Genomic DNA, 27,814 nt, shown 5'->3' on the forward strand with positions numbered 1-27,814 from the left:
GCCTCGTCTCCTTTCATGCCACTTTCATGTGACAGACCCCATGAAGAATGCCTGGAGGCTGCACTGTACCATTTATTATTTTGTCAGAGCTGCTGTGTCTGCCAAATGGTGGCCAGACACCCAGACAGACTTTCCCAATTAGCAGAGTCCTGCAGCTGATGTCTGGGGCTTGCATATGTGTTCCCTCTGAGTTACCACAGCCGAGACGCTGGCTGGGTCTGCGTGGCCTGGGGTAGGTATTGCCTTGACCGCTGGGCTGCAGAGAAGCAGCTGAGTTTGCTTGAAAGTTGTGGTTTCCTTCGGCTCCTCTTGTTTGGCTGTGAAAGGTTCTTGTTTGGGTGTTTGATCCTTTCATCCTTCTGTGGCCTGGGTGGAGCTGGAGTCTCCAGTGTGACTTGTCTGGGTCATGTCACAGGCCTTGGCATCCTCCTCGACCTCAGGAGAGAGCAACTCCACATGCTCGCCATGGCAGAGCCCACAGGACATCAGTGTGTGGGGCCAGCTCCTGGCACAGCTCATTCTCCAGGTGAGCCCTTGCATCCTCAGCATCTCCAGCCTCTCCTGAGCCTCAGGGGCTTGCAGCAACTCCAGAGATGCTTGCCTTGTCCTTCCTCCTCTACTTCCCTGCATGCTCAGTCCTTTTCCCCTCTTGCTGTGCTTGTAGCTGCTTTGTCCACCACAAACTTGCTTTTCACCCACCAGAAACTTTGCCGCCTCAGCAGTCTGTACAAATTACCTCCCTCTGATCGAGTGCATTTAATCTCAGCCCTTTGGGAAACTGTTTTTCTAATGGTACTCCTGCAGTACTTCTGACTGGTTTCACTGTTGCTTTCTGGATGGTTCTTGTTCTGAGGTCTTTTATAATGATTCAGTTTTCTTTGTGCACTTAGAATCTACACCCAGACGTGTGGATGCTTGTCCTTCTCGCAAGAGCTTGCAGACTGCAGGTGGTCCTGGTGAAAAGGCAGATTCCCAAAGCAACTAGCTGAGATCTTGGCAGCAGCAACCTGAAAAGGCATGGAGATGAGCATAGATCACTTCTGAATCAAGTAAGTGAGCTTGTACTGTGGTTACTGCACTGGCAAGGGAGGGAAAGGAATATACCCCACTGGTTTCATATCCTCAGACACATTTTTTGTTATTGGAAGTAGTAAAGGGTAAAATTCACATCACTTCAGAGGTGCCCCTTATAGAAACTGGGCTGCAAGTTCCAACCCTGAGCCTGGATACTGCTCAAAATGTGGGCTGGCAGAGGGGGAAATGCTCATTTGTTCAGCAGGAGGAGAGCGCTGGTAGCACGCCAGTCTGTGCTCCACTACCCCCAAAAAGCATCAGCTGTTGAAAGATCATTGACAGGTTTCTGTAAGGTCACTGCATACTACATCATTGCACAGCCATCCTGCAGACAGGCACTGAAACTATTCAGACTGTCGATGAATGGCTGAAAAGGGGGTGTCCTCTAACAGGATCTTTAGGTTGCACAGAGATCAGTGCAACCACGGCCTGGCCAGCAAAGCCAGACAAGCCATTCTTGGAGGTTTTTTCATTTTCTTGGAAAAGAAGTTATTTGAACATTTTGCAGCTTCCATTTATTTCCCCAGCCCTGTATTTTTTCCCCTTGATTTTGTCTCTAATGGCAAAAAGACCCAACCAGACTGCAGCTTTGTTTGGCACCAAACTTTCCTCCTGAGATGATCGCACAAGAAGTCTTTTATCACTTGGGCGGCTCAGAGCCAGAGCTGCTTGTGGTGGAAGTCGCCGGGACTGTAACCCCGGGGCTGTCGTGGGATGAGAGTCGAGCTCGGGCTGTCAGCAAGGCGAGTTGCAGCAGTCGGAGCCCCTGCCAGGGCACGTCAGTACTTCTGAGCCTGCTTCCCCCAGTGCGGCTCTCATTAAGGAAAAGGCAAAAAATCCACATCTAGATTGAATTAGGCCTTTAAAAAAAAATTAAGTGTTGTTTAAAATATAAATCTTGCCCAGAATTATGGTCTAGTTCCTTAGGAAATCACTATAAATTGAACCTCCCCTGCTCCCTACTGCCTAATAACAACATGTCACATCTTGGTTTTCTCACAGACCTTCTGTGCCACTTGTGCTGTGTTAGTTTCAGCGCTGTCACCTCTGCTTTATGCCCAGGTTCATGTCAAGGAAGGAGGGCCCTGCTGAACTACAGGACTGATGCTCTCTTCAGGCCCCCAGAGATGCCGACTGCTGCCACTCATAGCTTCTTCCCCTCATCGTTTCACAACACTGGGCAACAGTACCTTGAGGAGGGGACTGTGACACTGAGCCCAAGAAACGCCGTCAGTCACATTTCCCAGAGGGTAAGGAAGATTCCAGCCATTTTCTTTTATTCTCAACCATGTTTTGCTGAAAAAACGATTTTAAAGATGGAAAGGAAAAACCACAGTATTGTGTAAGCAAGATGGAAAACAGCTTTCTGCGGGTTCCCAGGTATTTATGTGCCATTCTCCCTGTAATGTTATTACCAACAACATTGCCTGTGGCTGGCTGACTATTAAGTACGGATGGTTTTGCAACAGCTGTGTGCACAGTACCTTCCTTTGCCAGCAATGCCTTTTCCCTGGCTGTCCCAATGGCTCAGTTTATTTGTATGCAAGGCAACTGCAAGGTTATCAAGGCTTTCCATCAGCTGTACAAACTCGAAGCAGAATCAGCTGTGTGTGTGTGTTTCTGAGAAATAGAGGGTTTGGGCAGCTTCTGTGAGAGATCTGGTCTTTCTTATGTATCTCTCTGGAGGAATTACTGCCTATGCTTATACTACAAGCTATGGAGCATCTATAGCCATATGTATAAGAAAGAAAAAGGATATTTTCCTGTTTGTGCTTGAGCCTCCCTGTAGAAGGGTTCTAAAGCAGAAGTATCTTTCACTATGGGAAAAAAATGACAAAAACATCCTCATATTTGTCAAAATTTTCTTAGATGTTTTTCAGGGTATCACTGAGATTTGACAGGCACCTTCACCCTCTTCCCCTGCCTGCCCCAGATACTTCCATTTTTGGCTACAAAATCTCAAAGTTTGGGCTTTTTTTGACTGACAATATCAGCCAAAACCCGGGCTCTTTTCTCTAATTTTTTCCACACAATTTTTAAACTGTCTTCTGCAAAACAGAAATATTGTTTTGATGGAAAATTTTCAACCAGCTCATTAGATTCTGCCAACAATCAGACAGGCAAAACAGTGCATCTTCCAAGAGAGGAGACTGTCCGAAGGGCCGAACCCGAGGCAGGGATGACTAACGCTTCTCTCCCCGGCTCTGTGCCCAAGCCAGCACTGTGCTCTTTTGCTGGCCTCAGCCCCTAATGAGAGCCATCTTTCTAGAGAAGTTTCCAGCCTAAATCTCTCTTGGCAAGTCAGCTCAGTAATTCAGGTACTTTGCCAGGTTAAAAGAAGATGTGGATGGCATCTTCTGACCAGAGGAGCCATGTTGTGCATCTCTTATCTGTGTTGACTAGTATTTGGACCTCTCCAGGCAAGTACTAGTTGGCAGGGAAGGGTGGGGAGATGGTGTTAGTCCAGCTCCCTTGCAAAGCAAACTTCAATGTGCTGTTGTTTAACAGATATGTTTAGATATGCCAGCAACTGAGCCATGCACAGCCATCAGCAATCTCCAACCCTAGCAGTGGGAAGTAGATGATCTTAAGGTCGTTTCCAACCCTAACTATTCTGTGATTCTGTGATAACCCTGAGGATCCCCAGGGACAAGATCCTAAAGTGGTTGATGGGCTGAAATGACACCAGGCACATCACAGCCATCTGTCTATTGTCCATGTCCATGAGGAAGTGTTTTTCACACTGAATCTGGAGTCTGCATTCAAGGGGAACCAAGCTCCTCTTGTTTCCTGTGTTCCTGTGATGGACTGAGAGACAAAAAGGGAAGATGTTCTTGCAGAGCAGGGCAGAAGCCAAATTTCGACTTTTGGCTTCTGCAGCCAAAGCAGCATCTGCCCATTGGCTACATGGGCAGCCTCCTCAGGTGACAGCCATCCCTCAGCAGTCCCTAATACTTGCAAAGTGCTCTGAGATCTTTCAGTGAAAGAGCTTTAGGATGTGCACAAGTTTTCAGCCCTTCTCTGACCATTGCTGGTTTTAGAGGGTTAAGTTAGGAACAGGAAATACAGTGACTGAAGAAAAGCCATTAATATTAAATTCTACCCTTTGCCAGATAGTCCTGTATTATCTTTGCTCTTTCATGAAATACTTTCCAGTTTTCTTTGCAGGGCATTCTTTACAGGGGTAGCAACTGAGGAGCTGTAACTTGGCACATCTCCACCTGCTTCTCTGTAGCAGTGCACATTTGTGCTCTGGGATTTGAAGAATTTCCTTTGCCTCTAGAATTGATACGCAAACAGTCAGCTGTACAGACATCAATCTGTCCAGTAGACATGCTGTGTGACCTAAGAAATAATACAGGTGGTCAGCACCATGCTGGTGACTCCTGAATTTCTGGAGCAAGCAGACTCATTTTACTATGTCTAGAAGACGGGAGGTCCTGTATATACCCTCCAGGAATGTAATCTGCTGTGCTTGACTGATCACAAAACACCCACCAAGATTTCACTAACAAAATTCTTGACTTTTGCCAAGGAAAGCAAAGATTTGCAGGAAATTAGAGCCATGACCTTGCCACCTCACAAATAGCTTGGAGATCTCAAGATGCTCATCTCAGCAGAGAGATGCTTGTGCCAGAGCAAACTTAGAGCCCTGTGTGGTCAGCTCGCAGCTCTTCCAGCATCCTTTTCTTCACCTCCTCCAACAGACATCAACCCTGTTGTGACAAAAGCAGAAATGAGCCAACTTAGTCTTCTCCTGCCTGTTTGCTGTAAGTCACACCTACGTATAGGTTCTGATATGTCAGCAGATATGGAATGAGAGATGTTAAGGCTGGGAGAGATGAGTGTTGCAAGCCAACTCATACCACTTCTCTCACTGGTGATTTCATCACAGCCAAAAGCTGTGTGCTTGGGCTGCTCTGAGCCCTCTGGGCAGTTAAAGCCTAAGGGAGAAATTTCAGAGAGAAGGAAATGGGGCTCCAGGGAGCCCCATAACTCTTAAGCAAGTGGTTCTCTAGGGCAGTCACCATTTCTGTTAAAAAGAAACCTTTCATTTCCCATTGATACTTCTCAGGTTGCAAGGAGAACAGCTCTGCTCCTGAAGGTCCTAGCTGCAGAAACAGCCTTGGAAGGGAAGTTGCTCTCATGGCTACGGCAAAGGAATGGGAAGCACGAGATCTGGCATGAAGTCCTGCTCCTATTGAAGCCAGTAGGATGTTTGCCATTGGCTCCGGAAGAAGCCAAGATTTCAGTCTGCAGCCAGATTTGCTGGTGTGTTGAGCTATGCTGAGAGCAGGACCAGAAAGGGTTCTTGGTTTTCTGATAAAGCTGTTACTGCCTCAGCTCCTCTGATGCAGATAGCTGGTTTCTCACCTCACATTGCCCCCTGCTTGCTTTCATGTTTTCAGATCTTATTTTTAGTCCAGAAACTTCTTAAGGAAGAGACTGACTACATGGTTTATGCCTGTATTGCCCCATGACTGGAGCTCCTGCATGTATCTCCACCAGCAAAGTCATCCCCTCCATTGTGCATTGACAGTGCAAGAGAATGGCATAAAGCAATTGCCCAGGTTTGTGATAAATGGCTAATATGCAGTAAAACATATGGGATTTACTCCAGGTAAGTAACTGCCTTTTCCTTCAGGCAGCAATTTGAATCAGCACTAGAATTAACTCTGAGTGGGTCAAGAGAGCCTGAATTGAAAAGATTGTAAAGGTGGTCGAGGGATGGGCTTCCCTGCTTCACACCTTCACAACAACATGAACTTGGTAATCTTGATATTATAAGAACCCCTTTTTCTCTTGTCTCCTCGCTTTCAATTTAGGCGGAAGCCAAATTGTGTTAGTGATGATTTGTGATCTCGATATTCATGAGCCTGACAGAAAACCTCTCCCAAATTATTATTGTTCCCCCTGGCTAACAAGCCAACTCAAAGGCTGCCATGCTGCTATAGTGACATAAGTGTTAAATACTGCATTATCTAATGCTCCACGATGATTGCACACCCTTGTGCCAGCTCTTGCCACCCACACAACATTCACACTTGGGCAGCATTAATGTCCTCTTCTGAAAAGCAGGTGAAGGAAGCAATATCAAAAAGGATTGAGGTTATTGTGCCCTATCAAGCAGCCCCATTTCCCCCTATACCAGTCCCATTGTTTTTATTTGACTGGACACATGGTGGAGCCTCTGTATGCCAAGGAAAAGAAACATTGCAAATAATTCTCTCTCTTCATATTTCTCCCTGGTCAGGATGTCTTTCTATTCCTTGTGTGGGTTTGGTCTCTACTGCCCCTTTCTGGGAACATCTGTAAACGCACCACATCTATTAAACGAGGCATGAAGGTTTATCTCCTGGACCAAGAAGCTGTCCTGGCTTTCCTCACCTCTGAAGGTGCCTCATGTTTGACAGCATCTTTTCCTGGCTAGCATGGCTTGTGTCCTGCAGCCATCTGGGACTTGATCTCATTTCCACAACGAGCAGCTGGTGGGAGCAGCTTTCTGGTAACTTGCAACCATTGTGCTGTATATTTTCCCCACAAGCAAGGAGCTTCTAAATGTAGATGCTTAAAGTCAAGGTAATGTTGATCATATAGAGAGCCATAGCTAACAGTTTTACTACAATTTTCTCCAGCAAGTTGAAGCAAAGCTACCAAGAAGTTCAGCACTGGTGCAGGAGCGCACCCCAGTGTTACCTCTTTAGGCACGAAGATTTTTACAGGCAAAAATACTTGTTCTTCTAGTAATAAATAGGGAAGAATGGGGAGAAAGCAACAAAAGAAACCAAACCATGCAATATTCTCTCCCGATTGCTTATCTTAGCTCTGCATCACCATTTCCCATCTATCTTTCACACCATTCCAAGATTGCTTCCCGAAAGTATCTTATCAAAACTCCTTTTCAACTTAGTGTCTGCCTCTGAGCAAACTCTGGCTTTCTGGTTCAGTGACTGGCACAGTGCTTGCCTGAACACTAAACTATCAACTTTGTTGCTCTTCTGTTTTTTTGCTAATATGATCCCAACAAGTTTTAATGTTTCCTACGGGAAACACAGTCAAACAAAATGAATCAGAATAAACAGATTTAGTGCTCATCTTAACAACATGCTTGTATCTTTTTTTTTCTCCATTAGGAAATTCAATCTGTCTACTGTTGCTCATGTCAGTTCACTATAGCTGCTATCTACAGGCTCTGGGTTGCACATAACCATGAGATGAGGGGACAGTGCTTTGCTTTTAGCAGGACCTCAGCATTTGTGTGCTTTGAATTTTAAGGAATGGGGTTGGGGGGTTACCTGATCCACAGCTGCCTGGTTCTTCGTGGTATTCATTCTGTTGCTGGTAAAGTCCCACTGCGAGCACTTTGTACCTTTCATCTGCTCATTTGTCACTTTAACTGTTCTAATCATTCCTTTTCCCCCTTTTTTCTCTTGTACTTGCTCTGATTTTAGCACTCCAAGAGGCAGCACAGGGCTCTGGCACAGCATCCCTGGAGTCCTGGCAGAGTTAAAGGCCAAGCATGCTCCCATGCACCCACAAACCACACTAAGAGTCTTCTCATGAGCATGACCCCAGAGCCGACTTCTTATGGAGGAGACCACGGTGAAACTCCCTTCTTGCATTGAGGCCTCGGACCTACAAAGTCTTCCCCATAAGGTTTGTGTCTACACAGTGAGACTGGACTGTGGACCCATGAGCCTGTCCCCCACCTCCACAGCTCCCTGGCTGCCAGCCCACCACCTCTGTGGGCATGCAAAGGTTGAGGGCTTCCACAGCCTGGAGGGTCAAGCCCTTAATTTTATTGTAAATATTGTAATAATATTGTAAATATTGTAAAACAGCTTCTGGCAGCAAAGAGTCCCAGCAAAGGATTGCATAGACTCCTGATAATTATTCTCAGTCTGTCCATCTAAGGCCTGCCTGTGCAGGGAGCTGCAGCCTTAACCAGCAGGGACACAGCCCACATAGTAAAAGCCATTGTTCTGCTCGCTCTTTTCCTGACAAGAAGCTGATTTGGCTAGTTGTGTGTTGTTTGGTACCTGGTGATCATGCTGCCAGTGTTTGTGTCACTTTGCTACTGTTCCCACTTTGCAGTTGCAGCTTTTCCAAGTCTTTATTGACAGCCAGACACATCTTTCATTGTTTAATGCATGCTCACCCCAGTTTCCCAGAAGCTGGGATCTAGGCTGTGCTGGCACACTGTGCAGCCTTGGGTGAATCAGTTCATTTGCCTGTAGCCCTGTGTGATAGCCGAGGTATCACTGTAGCATCGTTTGGCTGTGGCTTTATAAAGCACTTTCTGTTCCTTGTAAGAACAAGGCAAGTGCAAACCTGTCTTGTTACTCTGTAGTTAAAAGATGTCTGAGATTATGGTTTGAAATGAGTAGAAAACAACAGCCAACAGAGCAGCTCTTATGTCCTTAGTGGTGGTCAGTTATTGGTTTCAGGCATTTTCAGGGACTGCTTCACAGTCCAGTTACTGAAATGGCAGAGCCAGCTTGGGGCTGGGACCCTTCTGTTGGGCTGTGCACAGGACACAGGAGTTCTATCAGGGCCATGCTTACCCTTAGCTTTTGCTGTAACAATTACAAGTGATAAAATGTTAGTTTTCCCAATTTTCCTCTGCACAAGTTGGTTTAAAGGGAATGAATGCAGATCCTGCTATAGTTCAGTATATTACTAGCCAACCCAAATGACTCCCCACTGTCTTTTCATCTAAACGAGACTCTTAATGCCCTAAGTCTTTGCATGTGCTGGCACACAGCCCAATTGAAGCATGAGCTCCAACAGACGTTTTACATTTAAAACTGTTCTTTTGGCTTTAGAAATTCGCAGATTGAAGCTGAGAGATGCAGTTCAGCTGTTTACTTGCAGATCTGCAGCAGCCCTGCTGTGCTATTGCACTCGCCTCCGTCAGCACTTGTGTTAACAGCACTTCCCAATTAAAGTAGCAGCCTCGGTTACACAAAATGCTTTTCTTATCTGGGCAGATATCTGATTTTTATTTTAACTGCTCATGGAGCATGCGGCTGTTTTGTTTCCCTTCTTTTATTATCATTAACTGACTATCATCTCCAGTGACTGGGCTGACTTTTGCTGGATTGTTTGCATTTCTTGCCATTTCCAGCATTGACTTGGGCTGATACCACTCAGCTGCCACATTACTCACATGATAGGGAGCACTGATGTCAGTCAGGCAAATATCAGGTGTACAAGCAACTCCTGAAGTTCTGCTCACCCAGAGCAGGACAGCAGAAATCCTGTTCCAGAAATAGCTCTGCCAGAAAATTCCAGAGCCTTGCTATTGAAATTATGGCCATTTCCCTGACTTAAATGTTCTGAACACTTGGCTTTTAAGACCTTCACAGCCAAGATCAAGGCTTTTTCCTATTACCTGAACATTCAGAGTCTCCAAGAGAGTAACTGGTATCAGATAAATCCCCCACATCTTTCTTCATGGTGCAGAGAAGAGCATCTATTTTATTCACTTCACCTCTCTGAAAGGGACATGCTGGGCTCTATCCTGCCTGTAGTGCAACAAGCTCAGCAAGGCTTGTCCAGTGGGATGCAGTGGGATCTGAACTGAGCCTGGGATTTTCAACCCAGCCGTATTTGCTACTGCAGACAGTGCTGTCACTGTCTGCTGGTTGAATGTGCCTTGTAACATGAGCACAGTACTGCTTGGGATTGGGGCTGCAGGAACTGGAGAAGGACCAGATGCAATGACAAAAGCACAGGTTTCAGTGCTGACATCCTGTCCCATGAGGCCACAAAGCCCCTCTGTCCTACGAAATGCTTTTCTCATGGTTTGATCAGCTGTAGCTGTCACTCTGGGCTTTTGCCCAGCACAGTGACCCTCAAATCTTAGAGCACCTCCATTCTACAAGACCCTTCCAAGGATGCTACAAGCAGAGTCCCAGAATGAGAAGAAACCAAAGCCTGCTGCTGCCCCCATGTGTTACTCATTATTGTTGCCACGCACGAGTAAAGACTTGGGAACCCTACTGGCAAGCGTGAAGGAGAGCCAGGCTAAGCACAGCACAGCCTCTCAACTACTGAAGTCATAGATCTTGCTTTGGAAGACTCTTCTGTTCCTTCCATGAGCTCTGGGCTTTTGCTGGGGTGTTTTATATTCCAAAAGTTGCAAAGTCAGATTGGGCATGTTTGGAAGTGAGATGAACTGGAGACAGCAAGGAGCACAGCACAGAGGTGTCATCGTCCTGCTCTCAAAGGATGCATGTGCAACACTCAGACACTTCCATGTGCTGAACAATATCAGCTATCAGCACAGCATGTCCAGGCTTGTTGGCTCAGACCACAGGGAGCACAGAGTAAGAGACAGCTCTTGGCAGGCTGAGCTCACATGATAAGGTCATTGGAAAGACAAGTGATGCTTTCATCAACCTGCCTCAGTATCAGCACCAGCCTGAGCAAGGACTCACTTTGTGCTCCTGTAATATCCTGTGCTCCACACTGTGCCAAGGAGAAACCTTCCTCACAAATACACTGAAGTTGTGCTTTTCTAACCAGTTGCCTCAGCCTCCAGCTTCCATCCTTCTTGGCCCTGTCAGGTTCCAGATTTGAACCATTTAATGACACCTCTCGGAAGATTCCCTGCGGATCAGTGGCACCTCTCAAACAGAGGGGAGAACAAGCTGTAGTTTCTGTCTGTTTATCTGCAGCTTCCCAACAGTTACAATTTACCTTTTGGACATCAATTAGGGTTCTCATGGTTCTGTCCCTCTCTGTTGAGCAGTACTTTGTTGGGGCTGCACATGCTAATTCTGTAGAACATCAGTCCCAGAAGGAGCCTGAAGGTGACAGGTTGGTAGCAGGAACCAAATTCTTCATGGCCCAAATGGAGCCAGTCTATGGCTTAGGGGAGTTGTGCAGACCAATGGTTCTCACCACCACTAACACAGCTCCTTGGAAGGGTAGGGTTGGCTCTTTGCCATCCTTTCACTGATAACCTTTATTGCTCTGGCACCATTAACAGATGGGCTGAGGAGCAATGCCTCAGCTAAACACTGTCCACAGACTGCCCTGGACACTGCCTTGAGCCCTCTGAGAACATCTGAAGGGAGCAACATGCGCTGGCAGGGGTTATGTGCACTGGCAATTGGGGATTGCAAACACATGCTTCAGCTATGCAAGAAATCTCTGACTTGTTCTGAATGCGATTCTGCCTGAGTTTCTTCCCAGGAACATTCCTGTTCTTCACAGTTTACCAGTTGCAGGAAAGGAGAAAGGGGGAGGAGGGATTTTAAGAGTAAGGGAGAGGAAAGGGAACAAATCTTACAGCGCTTGCCCTAGCCAAATTCCTCCAGAAGGACAGGGTGTGGAGTATAGACTCCAGAATTTGGCATGATCCCAAGAAAATAAGAACTGCTAAATTAAAACCACTTTTAATTAGTCATTTGTTTTTACTGAAGAAATAAGTCTCTGTTTTTCTGAAGTAATTCAGTGTCTGCTATCACATAAACCAGGCAGCCCCTGCCAAATGGTGCTGCGTGATAGAAGGCAAACACAGAACTAGGTCTCTGAGCACACACATTATCTCCTCCAGGAGACAGCAGTGCTGTTCAGATCCGCATTCTGGTTCCTGAGATAAAAGTCTCATTCCTAAGAGTGAGAAAGTTGCAGACACAGTCCTCATAGGTGGGAGTAATTTGGTGTCTGAGCTGGAGATGAATGATGAAGCTGGTTGTCTATTGTATGAATACACACACTGTGGCTGGTTGGAGGGGTGGTCTGGGTGTCACATTGCTGCTGCTGGGTGTACCTTTGAACAGGAGGCATAGGCTTGTATCAAGGTTGGGTCTCTCCTGAGCCACGGATGCCCTGCAGCTGAGGCGTGAAGCTGGCTGTCAGCAGCACACACACAGGGTTTGGGTTCTTTCCAGTTGCAACCACCTAAACTGTCAGCTTGTTCTGAGAGCGTTAAGTGTCAGCCCAAGACCCTTCCAGAGCACTCAGCAACCAGAGCAGTGCTCCTATCTGGAGTTGCCCAGGGCTAAATTTGGAACCTGGTGAGGTAGACAAATGCTTCCAACAGGAGAAACCAGTGAAAGAGGAAAGGTGTAACCCAATGCTACCTGCAGACATGCACTCAGAGTAACCTCCATAGCTTAATTAAGTATATTAAGTACATACGTGTAATTAATTTAATTTAACTGAGGTTTTCTTCCCTGCATTGTGTGCCTACTGTACAACCCCTTAAACTTCTTGCTGTGTATATAATTCAACCAAATGCACATACAGTACCCATGTAGTTTAGTCTCTCTAGACACCAGGGAGAGTATTATTTTGTTGTATTTGGCTCATACTTCTGCCTTCACACAGGGGGTAACTTCACTGCAATCGGTCATGCTCCATTAGCCCAAACTGAGAGCAAAGCCCGGCAGTTATAAATTACTTGCAATAGAGGCATCGTAATTTCTATAACGCCATGTCCTGCTGAACGTGGATGTGGTTTCCCAGTCTCCCACCAGGAAACAGCGAATTAAAGATAGAAAGGAAACTCATCTTTCCTTTCTTTTTTATAATTCAGCAATATCAAAGGTATCAGCAGATTCCTGTTGCCTCGCAGTGCTGTGTAGGAGCCTTGCCCTGTATATGCGACACTAAACAGGAATAATTGGTTGATATTAAGAAGCAGAGGCTAAAGAAGTGTTTCTTTAACTTGTGCTGTACATGGTCTCAGGACAGTGGTTCTCTACTTGTGAGGGTCCCCTCCTTCACCTTTTATTGCCTGCACATTCTACATTTTTATTGTTAATAGCCCATGTGGTGAAGGAAATGGGTGAACAATTTCACTCTGACTGGCTTTTATTAATCCCAAATTATGGATCAAGTCGCAGTTAATGATGGCCCTGGTGATTTATGAATTGCGATTTCCACTCCTACGAGTCCTGGACAGTTGGAAGCTGTCAGGTGCCAGCCTGAGCAGCTGTTGCCTGAGCATCAGTTAGCACCGTGGAGCAGCGTGTGCATGGATGTGTGAAATGGCCCATCTCTAGGCAGAGTTAATTGGATACCAGTGCAAGAGAGACTGGAGCTGCTTTCTGCAGGTTGCACACTAAGTTATTAGTTTCCCAAGGGTGGAAAGCAGACTAGCACTGAATGATTTGAAATCCAAGTGAGAGATTTTATTGCAGAGCTTAGAAGGCTGCTTAAAGAGAAGTGAAGTAACACACAAGGAGTATGTGCCTGACACATCAACACTTCTGAAGTGAGCCTGAAAAAAGAGGGACAAAACCAAAGCGATGAAGAGAACAGCAGCTCCGGAGCTGAGCAAGAGCTTATGGGTATCACAGGGACAAAAGGGGAGAGCCCTGTTCTAAATTACACTCTCTTTGGAAACCCCCAACCAAGACCTTCACTGAAGTTTTGATTTGTTATCCCTGAGTGATTAACTTTGATATTCCCTTGGGAAGGAGCTTGCATGGATGTGAATGCTGGCTGGTGCCCAGCATCATTGCTACTTTGGATTAAGTGAAAATGCATAGACTTTCTCAGTTCCGTTGCCCTCTGCATTGCCACGGGTCAGGGAAAGGAGGATTTCTTCTTGAACTTCAGTGGACGTATGACCCTTAGGTTGGTTGAATGTGGACGATGACCGAACCATTCAGCTCTCAGACAGACTTCCCCTGTCTGAGGCTTTGCAGCTCTCACAGCCTATCTGTTTACAAAAGTATTCCAATTATTTGGAATGATGACATCATCCTTGCAATTAGCCCAGAGCCAACACCAGTACACCTACAAAACAGTCATTCCTGCTGGGAGAAAACCACCTTCTCACAAGGATTCTGGAAGGATCTGGAAGGTGAAGCAATTTCCCATCTATATTTCCTGGTGTCCTTCCATGAGATCTAGAGTAATTCTTCCTGGAATTAGAAAAGTACTAAGCAGTAAATGACAGTTCAGGCCGAGGAAGCCAAACCAGACTTAGCTCTGTCAGCAAAGGCTGGTTTTTGCCCCACGTTTCCAGATCTCCTCAGCAGTTGTATTTTCCAGGTTTGAGCAGGTTACCCTGAGTAACCTGTATTTGTTTGAGAAAGCGTGACTATTGCTCGTAACTTTTGAACCTCAATAGTCACAGAGAGATTACAAGTGGCTTAGGGAAGGCACTTTGGCACGTCTCGTCCCCCACACTTGCAGAGCCCTCTCCAGCACACTAAATCCATTGTCTGTTGGGTCACAAAAGGACGTAAGCTGGCTGAGCCCCAGGATCATCTGCTCTTGAGACACGCGGGCCCAGGGATGGAGGGAAGGAAATCCTAACAATGGCTCTGAGATGGGGCTCTCTCATCTTGCCTTCCCTGCTTCCAGCACCCGCATTGCACAAGGCAAAAGGATAGCGAGCAAATCCACTCAGCTTGAATTTAACTCCAAAGTAGGTTTGTCCGTCTCCTTGAGGGCAAAGAGTGTCCAGCAGCCCCTCGCTTCTGTGCAAAGCCCCGTGGCTGCCTCTCACAACACATCTTCATGATGGCCCTTGGGGCAAGCGGGGCCTGGGTAACTCCTGCAGACAGCTACGAGGAAATGCTTCTCCTCCACCCCCAGCCCAGGGAAGCTTTGCCTGTGGAGTTTGTTAGAGATCTCCCCTGAGCTCCTTTCTTAAACATAAGCCACGAGTCAGTTTGGGCCAAGGAAAACAAACCCACGTGGACTGGGCCTCGTCAGCCCCAGCGCCCGCTCCACAGGCACCGACCACAGCCAGCGCTGGGACAGCAGGGCTGGAAGGCAGTGGTGTCCACATGCCCTCACGAGCCCTGCTGCGTTCAAGGCCAGGACTGACCAATCTGGCATCATTAGGCCACGTCTACCATAGATGGGCTCCAGGTGTGTGTGATCAATGCATTGACGATGTAATCAGAGCGGTTTGGGCTGGGGAGGTTCCAACCCTTGGCCATGGGCAGGGACAGGTGACTGAGGTGCTGTAGCTGTACGTACAGTCGGGACGATGTGCACTACAGTGACATATCGTATATATGATGTGCATTACACACGTCGGGCTGTACGGATGTACACCGCGCCCCCGCTGCTCCGCGCGCTTCGGGCGCACGTCCCGCGCCAGCCGGGCCGAGGGTTGCGGTCCCTTTAAACGCGGCTCCCCTTTCCCCCGACACGTTCCAGCGCTGACCTCTCAACCAACCTCGCTCCACATTGGCCGACTCCCATTGGCCAGGTGACGCTCAAGGTCCCGCCTTCCGGCACTGCTAGCCAATGGGAGGAAGGCTAGGCGAGAGTCTGGGTTAGGTTGGTGCGTGTGGCCGATGGCCGGCGAGCCGCGGGTCAGTGCGGGGGGCTCGGGACGGGGCCCGCTGCGGGCGATGGGGCTTGGCCGCTGTGGGGGTGAGGGGAAGGGGGTAGGGTCTGGTTCCGAGTCCGCCCGCCGAGGAACGGGGGCCGGGTCCTCCGGCGCTGAGGGGAACGGGGCCCCCCTTGAGGCGCTGAGGGGAGCGGGACCCCCTTGAGGCGCTGAGGGGATCGGGGCTCCCCTTGAGGCGCTGAGGGGAGCAGCGGGACCCCCCAGAGGCGCTGAGGGGAGCAGCGGGACCCCCCAGAGGCGCTGAGGGGAGCAGCGGGACCCCCCTGAGGCGCTGAGGGGAGCAGCGGGACCCCCCAGAGGCGCTGAGGGGAGCAGCGGGACCCCCCAGAGGCGCTGAGGGGAGCAGCGGGACCCCCCTGAGGCGCTGAGGGGAGCGGGTCCCCCCAGAGGCGCTGAGGGGAGCAGCGGGACCCCCCTGAGGCGATCAGCGGGGCCCTCACGCTGGGCTGGGGCGAGCTCCGGGCGGCCGCCGCCTCGCTGTGCCCTACGGAGGCGCCGGGATCCCGGGGTGGGGATGCCCCGTAGGAGGTCATGGTTGCTGGCCGCTGGTGTCGGTGCGGGGCAGCAGCCGGGCCGGCCCCCGGGGGTGCGGGGATGGGGCCGTCAGAGCCGGGCTGTTGGCCCGCCCTGGGGACAAGCGAGAAGTGCGTGGGGAGAGCAGGCTCTGAGGAGGGCGCTCGGCTCACAGCTCCTCAACAGGCAGAGGTCCCGCCAAGGGTCGCTACCTCAGAGCTGTGACCCTGCCTGCGGGCTGCGGGTGCCGTGCTCGGTGCTGGGGAAAGGCACAACGGGGTAGTGGTTTCACCATGGGAATGCCTTATGAGTACGGTGGGAATGTGGTCAGTGGAGTGCTGTGGGAATGCGGGGGGTTGTTACCCGTGCCTGACCCACCAGCAGATTGTGGAGCTGAGGGTTGAAGGGGAAAAAAGCAGCTTCCTAATGAGTCGGTGCTGTAGGCCCAGCAGTAATTAAGCACCGTGCTCAGGCAGGTTCTTGTCTTTAATGCAATAAAGCAACCTTGTCATTCAGGTTGAAATTAAGTGTAGCTTGAGCTGTCCTTATGTCAAACCAACCAACCAAATCCCACAGCAGTGCACTTACATGACATTAGAATGTGGGTTCTTGAAGTGTGAGGGACCAGGGATTTCTGGAAAGGCGACACGAAGAATGATTTTGGTTGGTTTTTAGTGTGCATTGGTGGGAGATCTGCTGTGGTTCCATGATTTTTTTTACCCTAGTTAAGGACGCTTGGCTCAAATGACTCCTGCTTTTTAATAAAGTTATAGAAAGTAGTATTTAAGATGTGGAGCAGCATAGTGTTATGTAGAAATTTGTCCATGGGTAGATCAAAAAAGGTCTGAAAATAACGTACTTATTATTGAAGAAATATTGCTGTTAGAATGGCGGCTTTTGGATTTTGCCTTGAGAAGATAGGGTGGAAGGAAAGCTTTGTGTGTGAGTGTGCTTTATATCCATTCCCCATGCTAAGAAATAAACACTGGTATGAAGGAAACGCATCGTGTGATTTCTGTTCCAGGTGCTGGTGTAAAAGATGAGGCTGAATGAGAGCCAGACAAGATCCTTCCAGGCTCCTGTCACCATCCATAACTACCCAGGCAGGCAGGTCTATGTGTTTCCCAATGGCCGCTCTGATTCAGAGGAGTCATCAGAGGAGGAACTCAACGTTATGGAATTGCGACCAAGGGGCAAGGAGCAGCAGCGATGCAGCACCTCTCGGGCCAGAGTTGGAGACGTGGTACTTCTGGAACGGGAGATTACGGAGGGTGATAACTTAAACAAGCTGGCCCTGCAGTATGGCTGTAAAGTAAGAGCTATCTCTGTTTATTTGGGTCTAATTGCTTTACAGGTATTTTGCGTGTAGCCTAGCTTCCAGAATTACAGGAAGGCGTGTTGTTGTCTAGTGGTTTTTACACTGCAAAGCGTTTGCCCTGTGTCTTTCATGAATGGTCAATATCTGTGTAAAACTGAGCTGGAGAAAGGCAAAACCCAAGAGTTCTTTACCTAGCAGCCTAGGAAGGTATCGTTGACCTCACACCCTGCGCGACCTGCTTTCCTCTTCAATTTGAGTGACTAAGTGCAGTGTAGCAGTCATGGTTTGTACTTTGTTATTTAAGTGACGGCAAAAAGTAGGAAGCTGAGTGCAGAAATAAGGGTCAGAGCCCTGCTCTCAAGGAGCAAACAGTTCTAGAAACTGAGCAGCACAAAGAAACACCACCCTGATGGCACCTGGTTTGGGGGTGGTTTTGTTTATTTTTTTGTAAGTAATGAGCTTAACATATTGCAAGGGAGGCCTGTGTCTAACAGGGGTGGACTTGGCAAAGGAGCGATGCCAAAGTTCAGGTCACGGAGCCTGGGTGCTGTCAGTCCATGTGGGTTTTGTTTGATTGCTGTTGTACCCAGAAGCGTGTGCAGTGCAGCAGCTGCAGGCAGAGGGGAGCACCTCTGCATGGGGTTGCAACAAAACTACAAAACACATTTCTTTGTCCCAAAGCAGAGCACTTCATAGGAAAGCTGTTGAAAAGTTTAATTACCTGATCTGAACATTAAAAGTGCCCTCTTGTTTAGCAGTTAAAGCTGTATTTTTAGAGCCTCCTTTATCTGCAAGCTAGACTGTGATTAAAAAGTTCCATGATGCAAACAATTGGAAAGGGACCTGAATAGGGATAATGATACGGCACTGGTTCAACTGCTGCAATACTACTGCAGACTGTCTTGCTTAACACAACAGCTGTGTGGTGCAGCTGAAGCAAGAGGGCTTACAGGGATTGCGACAATTCCTCCCCTCCCATTCCCTTAGAAACAAAAACAAAACAGAAAAGAAACCCTTCTAGGTTCTGCTGACAAGCCTGATGCGAGTGGAGAAGCAAGTCTGGTAGGACTTGAATAGGCCTTGATTGGCACCAGGAGGGCCTGAGAGCTCAGAGCTGCAGCACTTGACTTTGTAGTTGTCTCTGCTCATCTCTGAGCAGTAGCCATTGTGTTGTTACTGCTACTGGTGCAGAATCAGAGCAGCTCAGTGAACTCAAAGGGGGAAGATTCAGAACAACTCATGATTTATGGCATAAAAATTTCCCCTGTTCCGTAACTCAGGAGGACTAAGTCCCATCCCTGTCCCTCTACCCCCTTTCTGGCCCCCAGGAGCCTTTCAGCGCTGGCATGCACAGGTGGATCTGTTCTGTTCTGATGAAGGCTGCTGGGTTCATCAGGTGGGGAAGGTGAAGCTAATGGGGAGTGACCAGGTCATCAGTGTTCCGCTGCCATGGGGGAAAAACTGCCCTACTCCCTCCTCCCTTCCAGAAAAGGCAGTGGTGACCTGTTCCAGGTAAATTGAGGGGGTACAGAAATCCTTATTACTGGGGATTGGTGTATTTGTCAGCTTACAGCCTGGCACTGATGAGTTTTCATGTTTTACTTGCACAATTAAGCAGCTCCTGAAAGGTTACTTGGGACATTAGTGAGGAAGAGCTATAGCCACTAATACGTGTGATTGTGTTTTAAAATCCAGGAGGAGCTTCTCCTTGAAATCACTGAGAACTTGTCATTGGTTTCAGAATTGTCAGGGCCTCCTTGGGGCTGGGGTATTAAGATGGTGCCACAGATAGCTTTTTGTGTGCTACAGATCACTTGGCAGAGACGCAAACCACTTTAGAATTCTCATTTTTACTCTTGACCATTTATAGCCCTGCCTGGCTTTTGGCATTGTTCTGAGCTGGGACAGGAGGAGCAGGCTGCAGCCAAAAAACAAGTACAGAAAATAAGCCTAAATGGCGAGTGCTCTTGCATGCCTCCACTCAGCTTTGTTTGTTGTTTCTGTGCGAGTGCTGCTCCTCTTTCTGTTACCAGAGCCTTAGCACAACATGGCAGTGTTTGATTGCAGACCCTGCAGGGGATATTTACTGTCCCAATAACGTTTTCATTGGAACTAAACCAACAGTTGAAGCACCACCTTAGTTAGGAGGCTTTGGGTGAGATTGTTATTTCATAACTAATGTTAGAGGGTTTAAGTCCTCATGTTATGCTGGGGCAAGCTGTGAAGGGTCTGAATAGGCAGCCTCAGGGGCACCAGATTAGGACCTAGATTAAATTTCCCATTTTCAGATTCCTCAAGCTTTGCAGAGTAAATGTGAGACTTGGGCATTCGTCTCATCTCTCCCTTCCAGCAGTCTTGCTTTCTGGCTGTGGCATGGCAGGCTTGCCACCTTCCAGGGATTGCTGGTGATGAGCCTGGTGTGTGGTTCCCTCATAACCCATATGAGCTGGAGCAGCAGCTGTGCAGGCAGAGGGGCTGCAGCTCCTCTCTCCTGTGGTTGGTGCTCAGGCTCCAACCTGTGGGGCCAGCCTGCAGGTGAGAGGGGAAAATGGGGCTGCCTTCCCCTTGGCACCTCCTGCATCTTTGCCCTCAGCTGTGATGATTTTGGTGCTGGTGGCAGTCACATATTTGCTTAGGAAATGAAGCGCTTTCTTGGTTTTAGTTCCCCAGTTTCACTGGTAGCCTCAGACTTGTGAGGGTGCAGAGGATGCAGTTCATACATCATTTACTACACTTGTAACAGAACAGATCCAACTTTATCCAGAAGGGCAGACTGTGTCTCTTCTGTGGTACATCAGAGGTGGTTCAGCCCCTTCGTGTCACCTTTTTCTTTGCTTTGAGGTCTTGCTTTTTGGTTTGCATCCTCTGTTTTTAACTCAAGGTTCTTTCATATCTCCATGGCTGCTTTGGAGAGCTGCTTGCACACATTAACACCCCTTTCGTTTTCTTTGACAGAGGATTTAGGGCAGCTGAGAAGTTCATGTACTTACCAGGTGTTTGTGAGTGGACACTGTATTAAGCTGTTCTCTCTTCATGTAACATTAAACAAAGAAGCACAGGTTTGTGTTTTCCTTGATACCAGCTGTCCTTGTGACTTAAGCTGTACTTACGGTTTGGTCTTTCTTGCTCTTACTGCTTGCTGTTTGCATCATGAGCTGGGTGGGAATACCAGTCACAGACGGGAACTACACACACGCCAGAGATGATCATACATACATGGAGATTATTGCTTTACATGTACCTTCAGTGGGAGCTTTTACCAGCGGTGGAGAGATGAGCCATGTGAGCTGCTGGGGTGCAGGAAAGGGACAGTGCTTGGGGACATGAGCAGAGGATGCTTGTGTTTGTGGCAGCTCGACAGCTCTCTTCCAAGTGGTGATCTTGCAATCAGACCTTGGTGTGTTCTGGAGACAGGGCTCTGTTCACCCCAAAATCACTTTCTGAGCAGGGGGAGGGTTTTGCCTGCATGTACTGATGTTGTCCTCACCTTAAACAGGCATTGTTTAAGGTATGAAAACTGAAGATCTGTTATAAGGATTCTTCTTGCCTTAACCTGGATTAGAAAGTGAGAGAACGGTAAAGAAAGCTAAAGGAAGGAAAACCATTAAGTATTAAGCAACGTACAACCCATGAGAGTACCGAAGCATGACAGGAGGTTAAAGACTGGTTTGATGACATGGGCCAGTCTCTGTCCTGCAGGACCTGGAGCATCCCCGGAGCAGCTGGGATATCTCTGCAGAGCACTAAGCCACTTGCAGCCAAGGCTTGCTTTTCTTTCTGACAGCTGCTTGCACACTTCCTGCTTCGGTCTGGGATGTCCTACATTAACATCCGTGTCCTTTTTGGGTTCCGTAGGTTGCAGATATCAAACGTGTCAACAACTTCATCCGGGAGCAGGACTTGTATGCTCTGAAGTCCATCAAGATCCCTGTGAAGAGCCATGGGCTGCTAACGGAGAACGGCGGAGACCTGAGGCCAGTCCCGAGCGTGCCCGCACAGCCCAGCCTGACACTTGTGGACTTAGGGGAGCCTGATGAGGGTGTGAGCAGCAGTGCTGAGAGCAGACACCTCAGCGACTACTTCAAGGGGATTGACAAGAGCATTCAGGACGCGGTGCAGGCCGAGGTCCAGCTGAACACCGAGTACTGCCCGGAGGCACTGGAGCGGCCGCTGCCTGAGGCGGGGAAGCAGGAGACCAGCAATGGAGCGGACTGTGGGATCCAGTGGTGGAATGCAGTTTTTATTATGCTCCTGATAGGAATTGTCCTGCCGGTATTTTATATCATCTATTTTAAAACGCAAGGCCTGGTGGCCCATACCTCCAACACAACACTAACCTCAAACGGTTCAGCAGATGGATTGGAAGGGAAATTGCCACAGAGCTCAGTTGTAGATAAAAAGTCCTAAAGGGGAGAGGCAGCCGCCGCAGCCTCTCGCCCGGCGCTGCAGCACAAGTGCAGGGACAGACTGGAGCACAGTCAGGGGTAACAACACCGGTGATTTCTGTTTTTAAGTAGCTGGTGTTGTGATCCTGAGCTTGACTGAAGTGCAGCAATGTGCTGCTTGTGGAACAGTCGGGATGCTTTGTTGCTTGTAAGGATCATCAGGCAGCTGGCTTAGCATCCCTGAGCTCTGTCAAGGGACAGTAAAGTATTTTGTGGCAATCTACTCATAGTGGTTGCTTCAGGTATTCCCTAATGCCTTGTCCAAGCAGCGAATCCTTTGCTGCTGGATAAAGAGTTCAGTATTAATGCTAATAATGTTGGGGGTTGTTTGCATTTTATGAAAACCCCCTTTTTGCTTCAAGTATTAGTGGGGATTCAACTCTTTCTCTGAACCGTCAGTTTTAGCTCTTGCAGCCCATGGTAGCTTTGGTGTACTTGACTCTAAACCAAAGTCCTCCAGTGCATTACTCGAGGTGTGCAATGGCACAAGGCTGCCACCAGCACCTCACCTTTCCATGCCTTCAAGGCCACCTCTGCCCATCAGTAAGCTCCTTCAGAGGCATCTCTTGCAGGCCAGTGACTCGCCCAGAGCCAGCACATCTGCATGACTGCAGATAGATAGCCGAAGAGTAGAGGAGGAAGCGAAGCAGCGTTAGGCCTGGGGTATGTCTGTAGTAACCTTCCCGAAGGCTGGTTGTTTCGGGGGGGGGGGTGTTTAGCCAGTATTATATTTTTAATACTAATAATCTATAATGGTGCATCTCTAACAAGCAAACACCTGGTGTCAGTGCTGGGTTTGAGGTTCCTTGGTTGTGTTAGCAGGGAGTGTCGCGAGTTGCGTTTGATTTGCAAGGTCCGGGACTGCAGCCTTGCATTACCTTCGTGGCAGGAAGAAGTGCAAATCCTTTATAGGCTGTGGACTGTGGAGCTGCTGGGTGATAAAGGTTTGTGTGAGCTGCTGACATTGGTGTTCACAGGCTTTGGAATTCATAGGAACGTCCACTGAAGGTGCAGAGGTTCGTGGTGTCCCAAGGCATTGGCAGGCGCAAGGTCAGTGCTGTTTAGGACAGGTCAGTAAACGCTCCGTGGCAGAGAGGAGCAGGAAAGGAGCCTTTGGAGAGCTTTGCCTCAGAAACTGAATTCAGCAAATTCAGGGCCCATGGCTGCAGGTAAACGCTCTCCTAGAACAGACCTGAAGGTGCTCTGCAGCACAGAGTGCGCGACACCTGCCCAGGAGTGAGGTGCGGGCTCTTGGGGCTGCTCTGCAGGGAAGCGCAGGATCCTTCCCACTGCCCCGGCTGTGCGGTGCGGAACTGAGCCCCGCTGGGCTGGGGCAAGGGCAGGGCCCAAGGAGGCATCTGCAGGAGCGTGGGAGGGGCGCGAGACAAGAAGCACCGTGTGCTGTTACAGTGAAAACCTGTTTGCTGCAGCTCTCCGTAAAGGTGCTCAGGAAGGCCTGCGGGAACCTAATTTTGTAATCGGGGACTCTAAAGTACCTTATACTGAACTAAAACTTGGGTTTTTCTTCTGTGAAGGAGCTGTATCTGTTTGAGGGGGAAACGGGGAAGTTCTCAAATAAAGCACAAAGGGGCACCCCATGGCTCGGGCCTTTTTTGTGGTGACAGAACTGGACAGAGCTAACCTGTGTCCTCTGAAGGGCGGATGCTGCACCGTGGCCCCACCGGGCATGAGGTCAGACACTGCTTTCTGCCAGTGGGGCTCACAGAGCTGCACTAAGGCCAAGGATTCCAAATGCCTTACGGTGTCCTGCAGGGACCGGAATGGAGCAGCGCTGCCTATGGAACATGCCTGGAGCAGGTAAGGGACCCTCTCACCTGCAGGTTTACCACCAATTTCAGTCGCATTTTGTTTTCAGGCTCTTGGGAGAGCTGGTTCGCAACAGGAATGCACAGAGAGGGGCAAAGGGAAGGTGTGCTCTGAAACACGAGAGAGGCCGGAGTACACAGTAAAAGCCAGTATCTTTACTTCAGTGAATGCAGGATACAAATATTTTACAACAACCTCTAGCATTTTCTTAACCATTTGATAAAAAGTTCACTAGAATATTTATTGTATATTGAAGAAAAAACAACACATTCAGGGAAAAAAATTGAGATTAACTTATTTGTTTTTCTTAAAAGATTCGTCTCAAGGATGGCAACAAAGTCCAGCTTGTGCCGCCAAACGGCTTATCAGCATTAAACCGTGAACAGCTTCTTTGTGAACTGTTGACTACAAACATTTACCAAATACATAAATCTCTTTTAAAAAAGCCATTTTAAATATAGCAAAGCAGTGTTCTCTTGCACAGCAAAGTGAAGAAAGTTTCTACTAAGATTTAAACGTTTACATTTGTTAAGTCTTTCTTTCACATTCTAATTCAACTTCTTCCCAGGATCGATTGTTAGGAGTTATTTTGTTCCTTATTTACTATGTATTTCTTGTGCGCACAGTAATTCCAGGTTCGGATGCGGTAGTGTCCTGTACGTGGAAGGAAAGGCTAAAGCGGGTGTTAAACACCGTGGTGTGAGCTTGGCGATGGAGGTGACGCTCACACCAGATACAAACCTTACACGGGGCTCAGGCGAGGAGCGGCTCCACTTGCAACTTCAGTCAGTAGAGTTAATTGAGAAAAGGAGGTTTTTACCTGTTGAAATCCCTGTGCTCTGACATTTCCCTTTTTTTTTTTTTGTTTTCTTATAAAACATTTTTACAATTCCTAAAAAAGTGAAGTTCCCTGTTACTAAAAATCAGGATTCCCACTGATTCCATGGTGCGAGATTCTCCTGCCCCGGGGAGGCTGGGGAAAGACTTGGTCTGCTGGAGGCCGGGGCACCGTGCGACCAGGCCCCTGCGCCCTTCTTAAGAACAGATTATCATCATCATCATCATCATCATCATTATTATTATATTTTTTAACTCATTGGTGCAATTTTAATACAAACTCTAACCCTTACGTAGCTTTTTTCTTTAAGAGAACAGTACTAGTACTGTTTAAAAACCTGCATAGAAATAAAGACTATTGAGATACAGTCAGCAAAGCCATCTGATAAGGCACACAAGAAAATAGACAGTAAATGTGAATGCAGAACTCCCACTCGGATGTACAGCAAAGTCCATACATGTGCATAAATAATGAACCACCACGGGACGGGCCCGAGCACTGAAAGGTTCTTAAAGGTGGTGAGGAGGAAAGGAACTGCCTTGGAGCAGCTTCTCTAAACCTGGAACTCACCGTGGCCAACACTTCCCAAGGTAAGGGGCTGAAAGGAACAGAAACCTGTGTTTTACATTACCCAGAGCTGGTCCAGCCGGCTGCTTCAGCAGCCCAGGGGAGCACAGCGCTGGGGCTGCACCCCTCGGGGGCCGGGGGGGTGTTTAGTTACAGCATCAGGTGATTGTTTCGGTTACAAAAATTAAAGCCCAAGTAAAAATTTACCAATGTCGGGGATGATGCCAGAGGTCGGGGTCTCCCCAGAACTAGAACTACCATGGGCAGGAAGGTGCAGAGAGGAGACCTGCAGCCAGGACCAGGAAAGGGACCCTGTTTCCCCAGCCCGGCACAGGCCGGTGCTCTCCGGTTCTGGTACCCAGGAGGGAACCTGCGGCACCAGCCTGCGACACCGCTGCCCTTGGGCTGTGCAAACCCAATCCAAAGCCAAACCCCAGCCTCCTCCACTGGTGCCACCGCAGGCTCTGGGCAACTCCTTCCCACTCAGGGGAGCAGCGGGTTTGCTCCCGAGGCTGAAGCTTTATCCCAAGCCATTTACCAACTTAAAGAACCTTTTGTGCTCACCTGACTCGTGCCATTTCCCTACCATGAGAAATCAGGTCAAGTTTTTCCACTGTTGGTTTGGTTTTTTAACTCCTCAGAAGAGGCAGCTCCAAAATGATGCCTTAAAATGTGTCGTAACAGATTTTTTTCTATTTATGCAGGATGAACTTAACACCGGGTTGGTTGGGTTTTTTTTGCCACTTTGCTATTTATATACATATATATAAAATGTATAATGAAGCTTAACCATACAGCACAGAGATTACAACTGAACGGCACACATTCACCACCAGTGAGGGGGACGACCCCTTTATACACCCTCTGAAAAATCTGGATAATAATATTAATAATAATTAAAATCCAAAGAAAGTACAGTATATTTAACAAAATAGTAAATATTAAACAGTGAATACTCTACTTAATAAGGACCTCGCCCTTCTTCAAGTCGGCGTCAATCCACAAAAATATACTTTTTAATCTGGTGAACGTACAATACGCAGGTACTTACACCAAAGGTGATCATATATTTAGGATGCTATATACACAAAGAGTTTGGCTCAAATTTCAATGTACATAGAAGTGTTCATGGCTTATTTTTCCCCCAAGGTTCCGCCTGCAAGTTTTTCCTTTTCATCTTTGAAAGCAAAAACTAGAAAGTCAAAATAAGATAAAACTATACTCTACAAAAAAGCTACAACGTACAGCTTTGGCTTATATAAATAATTCATAGCAGAATGTGTTCAAAAGTACTGTATATAACTTTATATATAGTCTTCGATTCGTTAGGGTACTGTTTTCTTTAATATAAAATATACATGAGCTAAAATCCGTTTCTATATTTTTCAAAGGTAGGAACGTAAAAACAAATTTGTCAAACCTCTCCCAATTATAACTTAATATATTAATTTTCTTTTGTTAAGGTTCTATTTCCTAGGCTAATATTTTCTGAATATTTCATGCGCGTTCTCTATGTCTCTCTTGCACTCATTAAAAAAATCACTTCTTTGACCCAATACACGAGGGGTTTTTTTGCACGTGCAAAACAGGGTTTTTCTGTGGTTTATTTCGTTATAGCATCAGCCCTTCTCCATGCACCCTCTGCAATAGAGACCCATGCCGGCGGGGTAATAGAAAGGTCATTTTATGTACAGTATTGCTTTCTTCTTCCTGCTTTTCTACTGCTCTGCTGCTACAAAGCATTATTTCTTAACTACGAGTAACCATACAGCTTGAATAACACACACAGGGACGTTACTACAGGCGAGCCCTCTTGGTTTCTGCAATCTAGTGTGGCAGGGCTACAAGGCGGGTACAACGCTTCTCTGCAAAACAGGTTATAGGATGAGAACAACGAGTCCAGGTACGTGCCGGGCGCCATCACTACCTACGGGATTGTTCGGTTACGTTTGACCGGGGACGTCTGCCGCTACGCAAGAAGTTTGTAAGTGCCTGATGATTTTGTGTATGCTACACACACTAGCACATATATATGCATGTGGAGATATATATATGCATGTATGTATATACATATAAATACGCTTATTTCATGTCCTTATTTATAAATTTAGATATGTCAGGACAGTTCACTTTGAGAACACAAAACTGAGGAGGCCGCGCCGCACGTTTATGTCACCCACGTGTCCATCCTCATCCGCTTTACCGATGGGCTCTCCCGATCCTCCGCGTTCGGAGGCCGCCCCAGCACGACCGGCGAGTGGAAGTCGCTGCGCGGGTCCTCCCGGTCGCTGCCGTCGTAGGAGCTGCTGGAGCTGCTCAGGCTGTCGACGGGAGAGCGGCCCATCTCCTGCCGCGACGGCGGCGGCGGCGGCGGCTGCGGAGGCTGCGGAGGCTGCGGCTGCTGCTGCGGGAACCCCGAGGGAGTCACGCGGTCCCGGGGAGGTGAAATTGGTTCAGATTTGATGTTGATGTTTTGGTTGGTGTTAATGGATAGGTTTGAACCCTGAGATAGCTGGCTGCCAGAACTGGGGGGAAGAGAACCGAAAGGCAGAGATGAGAAAACACGACACAGGAAAAGCAGGTGACAGCGATGTGCCTGTGTGATGTGTGGTCCTGCGGTTCAACACCCTCAAGGTGAAGAAATAAAGCTGGAAAAAGCATTAATTCCTAATTCCTGACATTTAAGTTCATCACGCAGGTGACTCCCATGCAAGGAGCTGCCAGGGGACAGCCTGTCTGTGGGAGAATGGAACAAGCACCGTGGAACACGAGTGCTTTGCAGCGGAGAAGCAAATCTGAAAGGCAATGCGCCGTCACCAGCAGATGCAAAATTAAACTGCTCTTACGCTACATGTTCCCTGGTGCACGGTATTAGGCTTGAAGCAGCCAAAGTTCCT

At 48.0% G+C, this 27,814-nt stretch overlaps 3 protein-coding genes across 13 annotated transcripts in view; 1 reads left to right on the forward strand and 2 right to left on the reverse strand.

Moving 5' to 3' along the window:
• The first annotated feature begins 509 nt into the window (after window positions 1–509).
• Window positions 510–27,788, forward strand: LYSMD4 (LysM domain containing 4). 6 transcript variants are annotated; one of them, XM_065688450.1, is made up of 6 exons: window positions 510–526; window positions 891–1,049; window positions 2,137–2,324; window positions 7,527–7,731; window positions 16,947–17,234; window positions 21,096–27,788. In XM_065688450.1, exons 5-6 carry the CDS (start codon window positions 16,962–16,964, stop codon window positions 21,645–21,647), a joined length of 825 nt encoding a protein of 274 aa, XP_065544522.1. In that variant the 5' UTR covers window positions 510–526; window positions 891–1,049; window positions 2,137–2,324; window positions 7,527–7,731; window positions 16,947–16,961; the 3' UTR covers window positions 21,648–27,788. The 6 variants fall into 6 exon arrangements, with proteins under 6 accessions (XP_065544522.1, XP_065544524.1, XP_065544525.1 ...); XM_065688452.1 differs by lacking the exons at window positions 510–526; window positions 891–1,049; window positions 2,137–2,324 and adding an exon at window positions 5,668–6,470; XM_065688453.1 differs by lacking the exons at window positions 510–526; window positions 891–1,049; window positions 2,137–2,324 and adding an exon at window positions 6,539–6,654.
• On the reverse strand, window positions 15,373–15,942 carry LOC136018968 (nascent polypeptide-associated complex subunit alpha, muscle-specific form-like). Its single transcript, XM_065688684.1, has one exon. It carries the CDS (start codon window positions 15,940–15,942, stop codon window positions 15,373–15,375), a length of 570 nt encoding a protein of 189 aa, XP_065544756.1.
• Window positions 23,646–27,814, reverse strand: part of MEF2A (myocyte enhancer factor 2A) — an 88,985-nt gene continuing 84,816 nt past the window's right edge. For all 6 annotated transcript variants that reach the window (XM_065688446.1, XM_065688442.1, XM_065688445.1 and 3 more), the window contains one exon: window positions 23,646–27,442. In XM_065688446.1, coding sequence (XP_065544518.1) covers window positions 27,085–27,442 — 358 coding nt within the window. In that variant the 3' untranslated portion in view covers window positions 23,646–27,084. The remainder of the gene's footprint in view (window positions 27,443–27,814) is intronic.

Source organism: Lathamus discolor, chromosome 8 (genome assembly GCF_037157495.1).
Source record: "Lathamus discolor isolate bLatDis1 chromosome 8, bLatDis1.hap1, whole genome shotgun sequence".
NCBI lineage: Eukaryota > Metazoa > Chordata > Aves > Psittaciformes > Psittacidae > Lathamus > Lathamus discolor.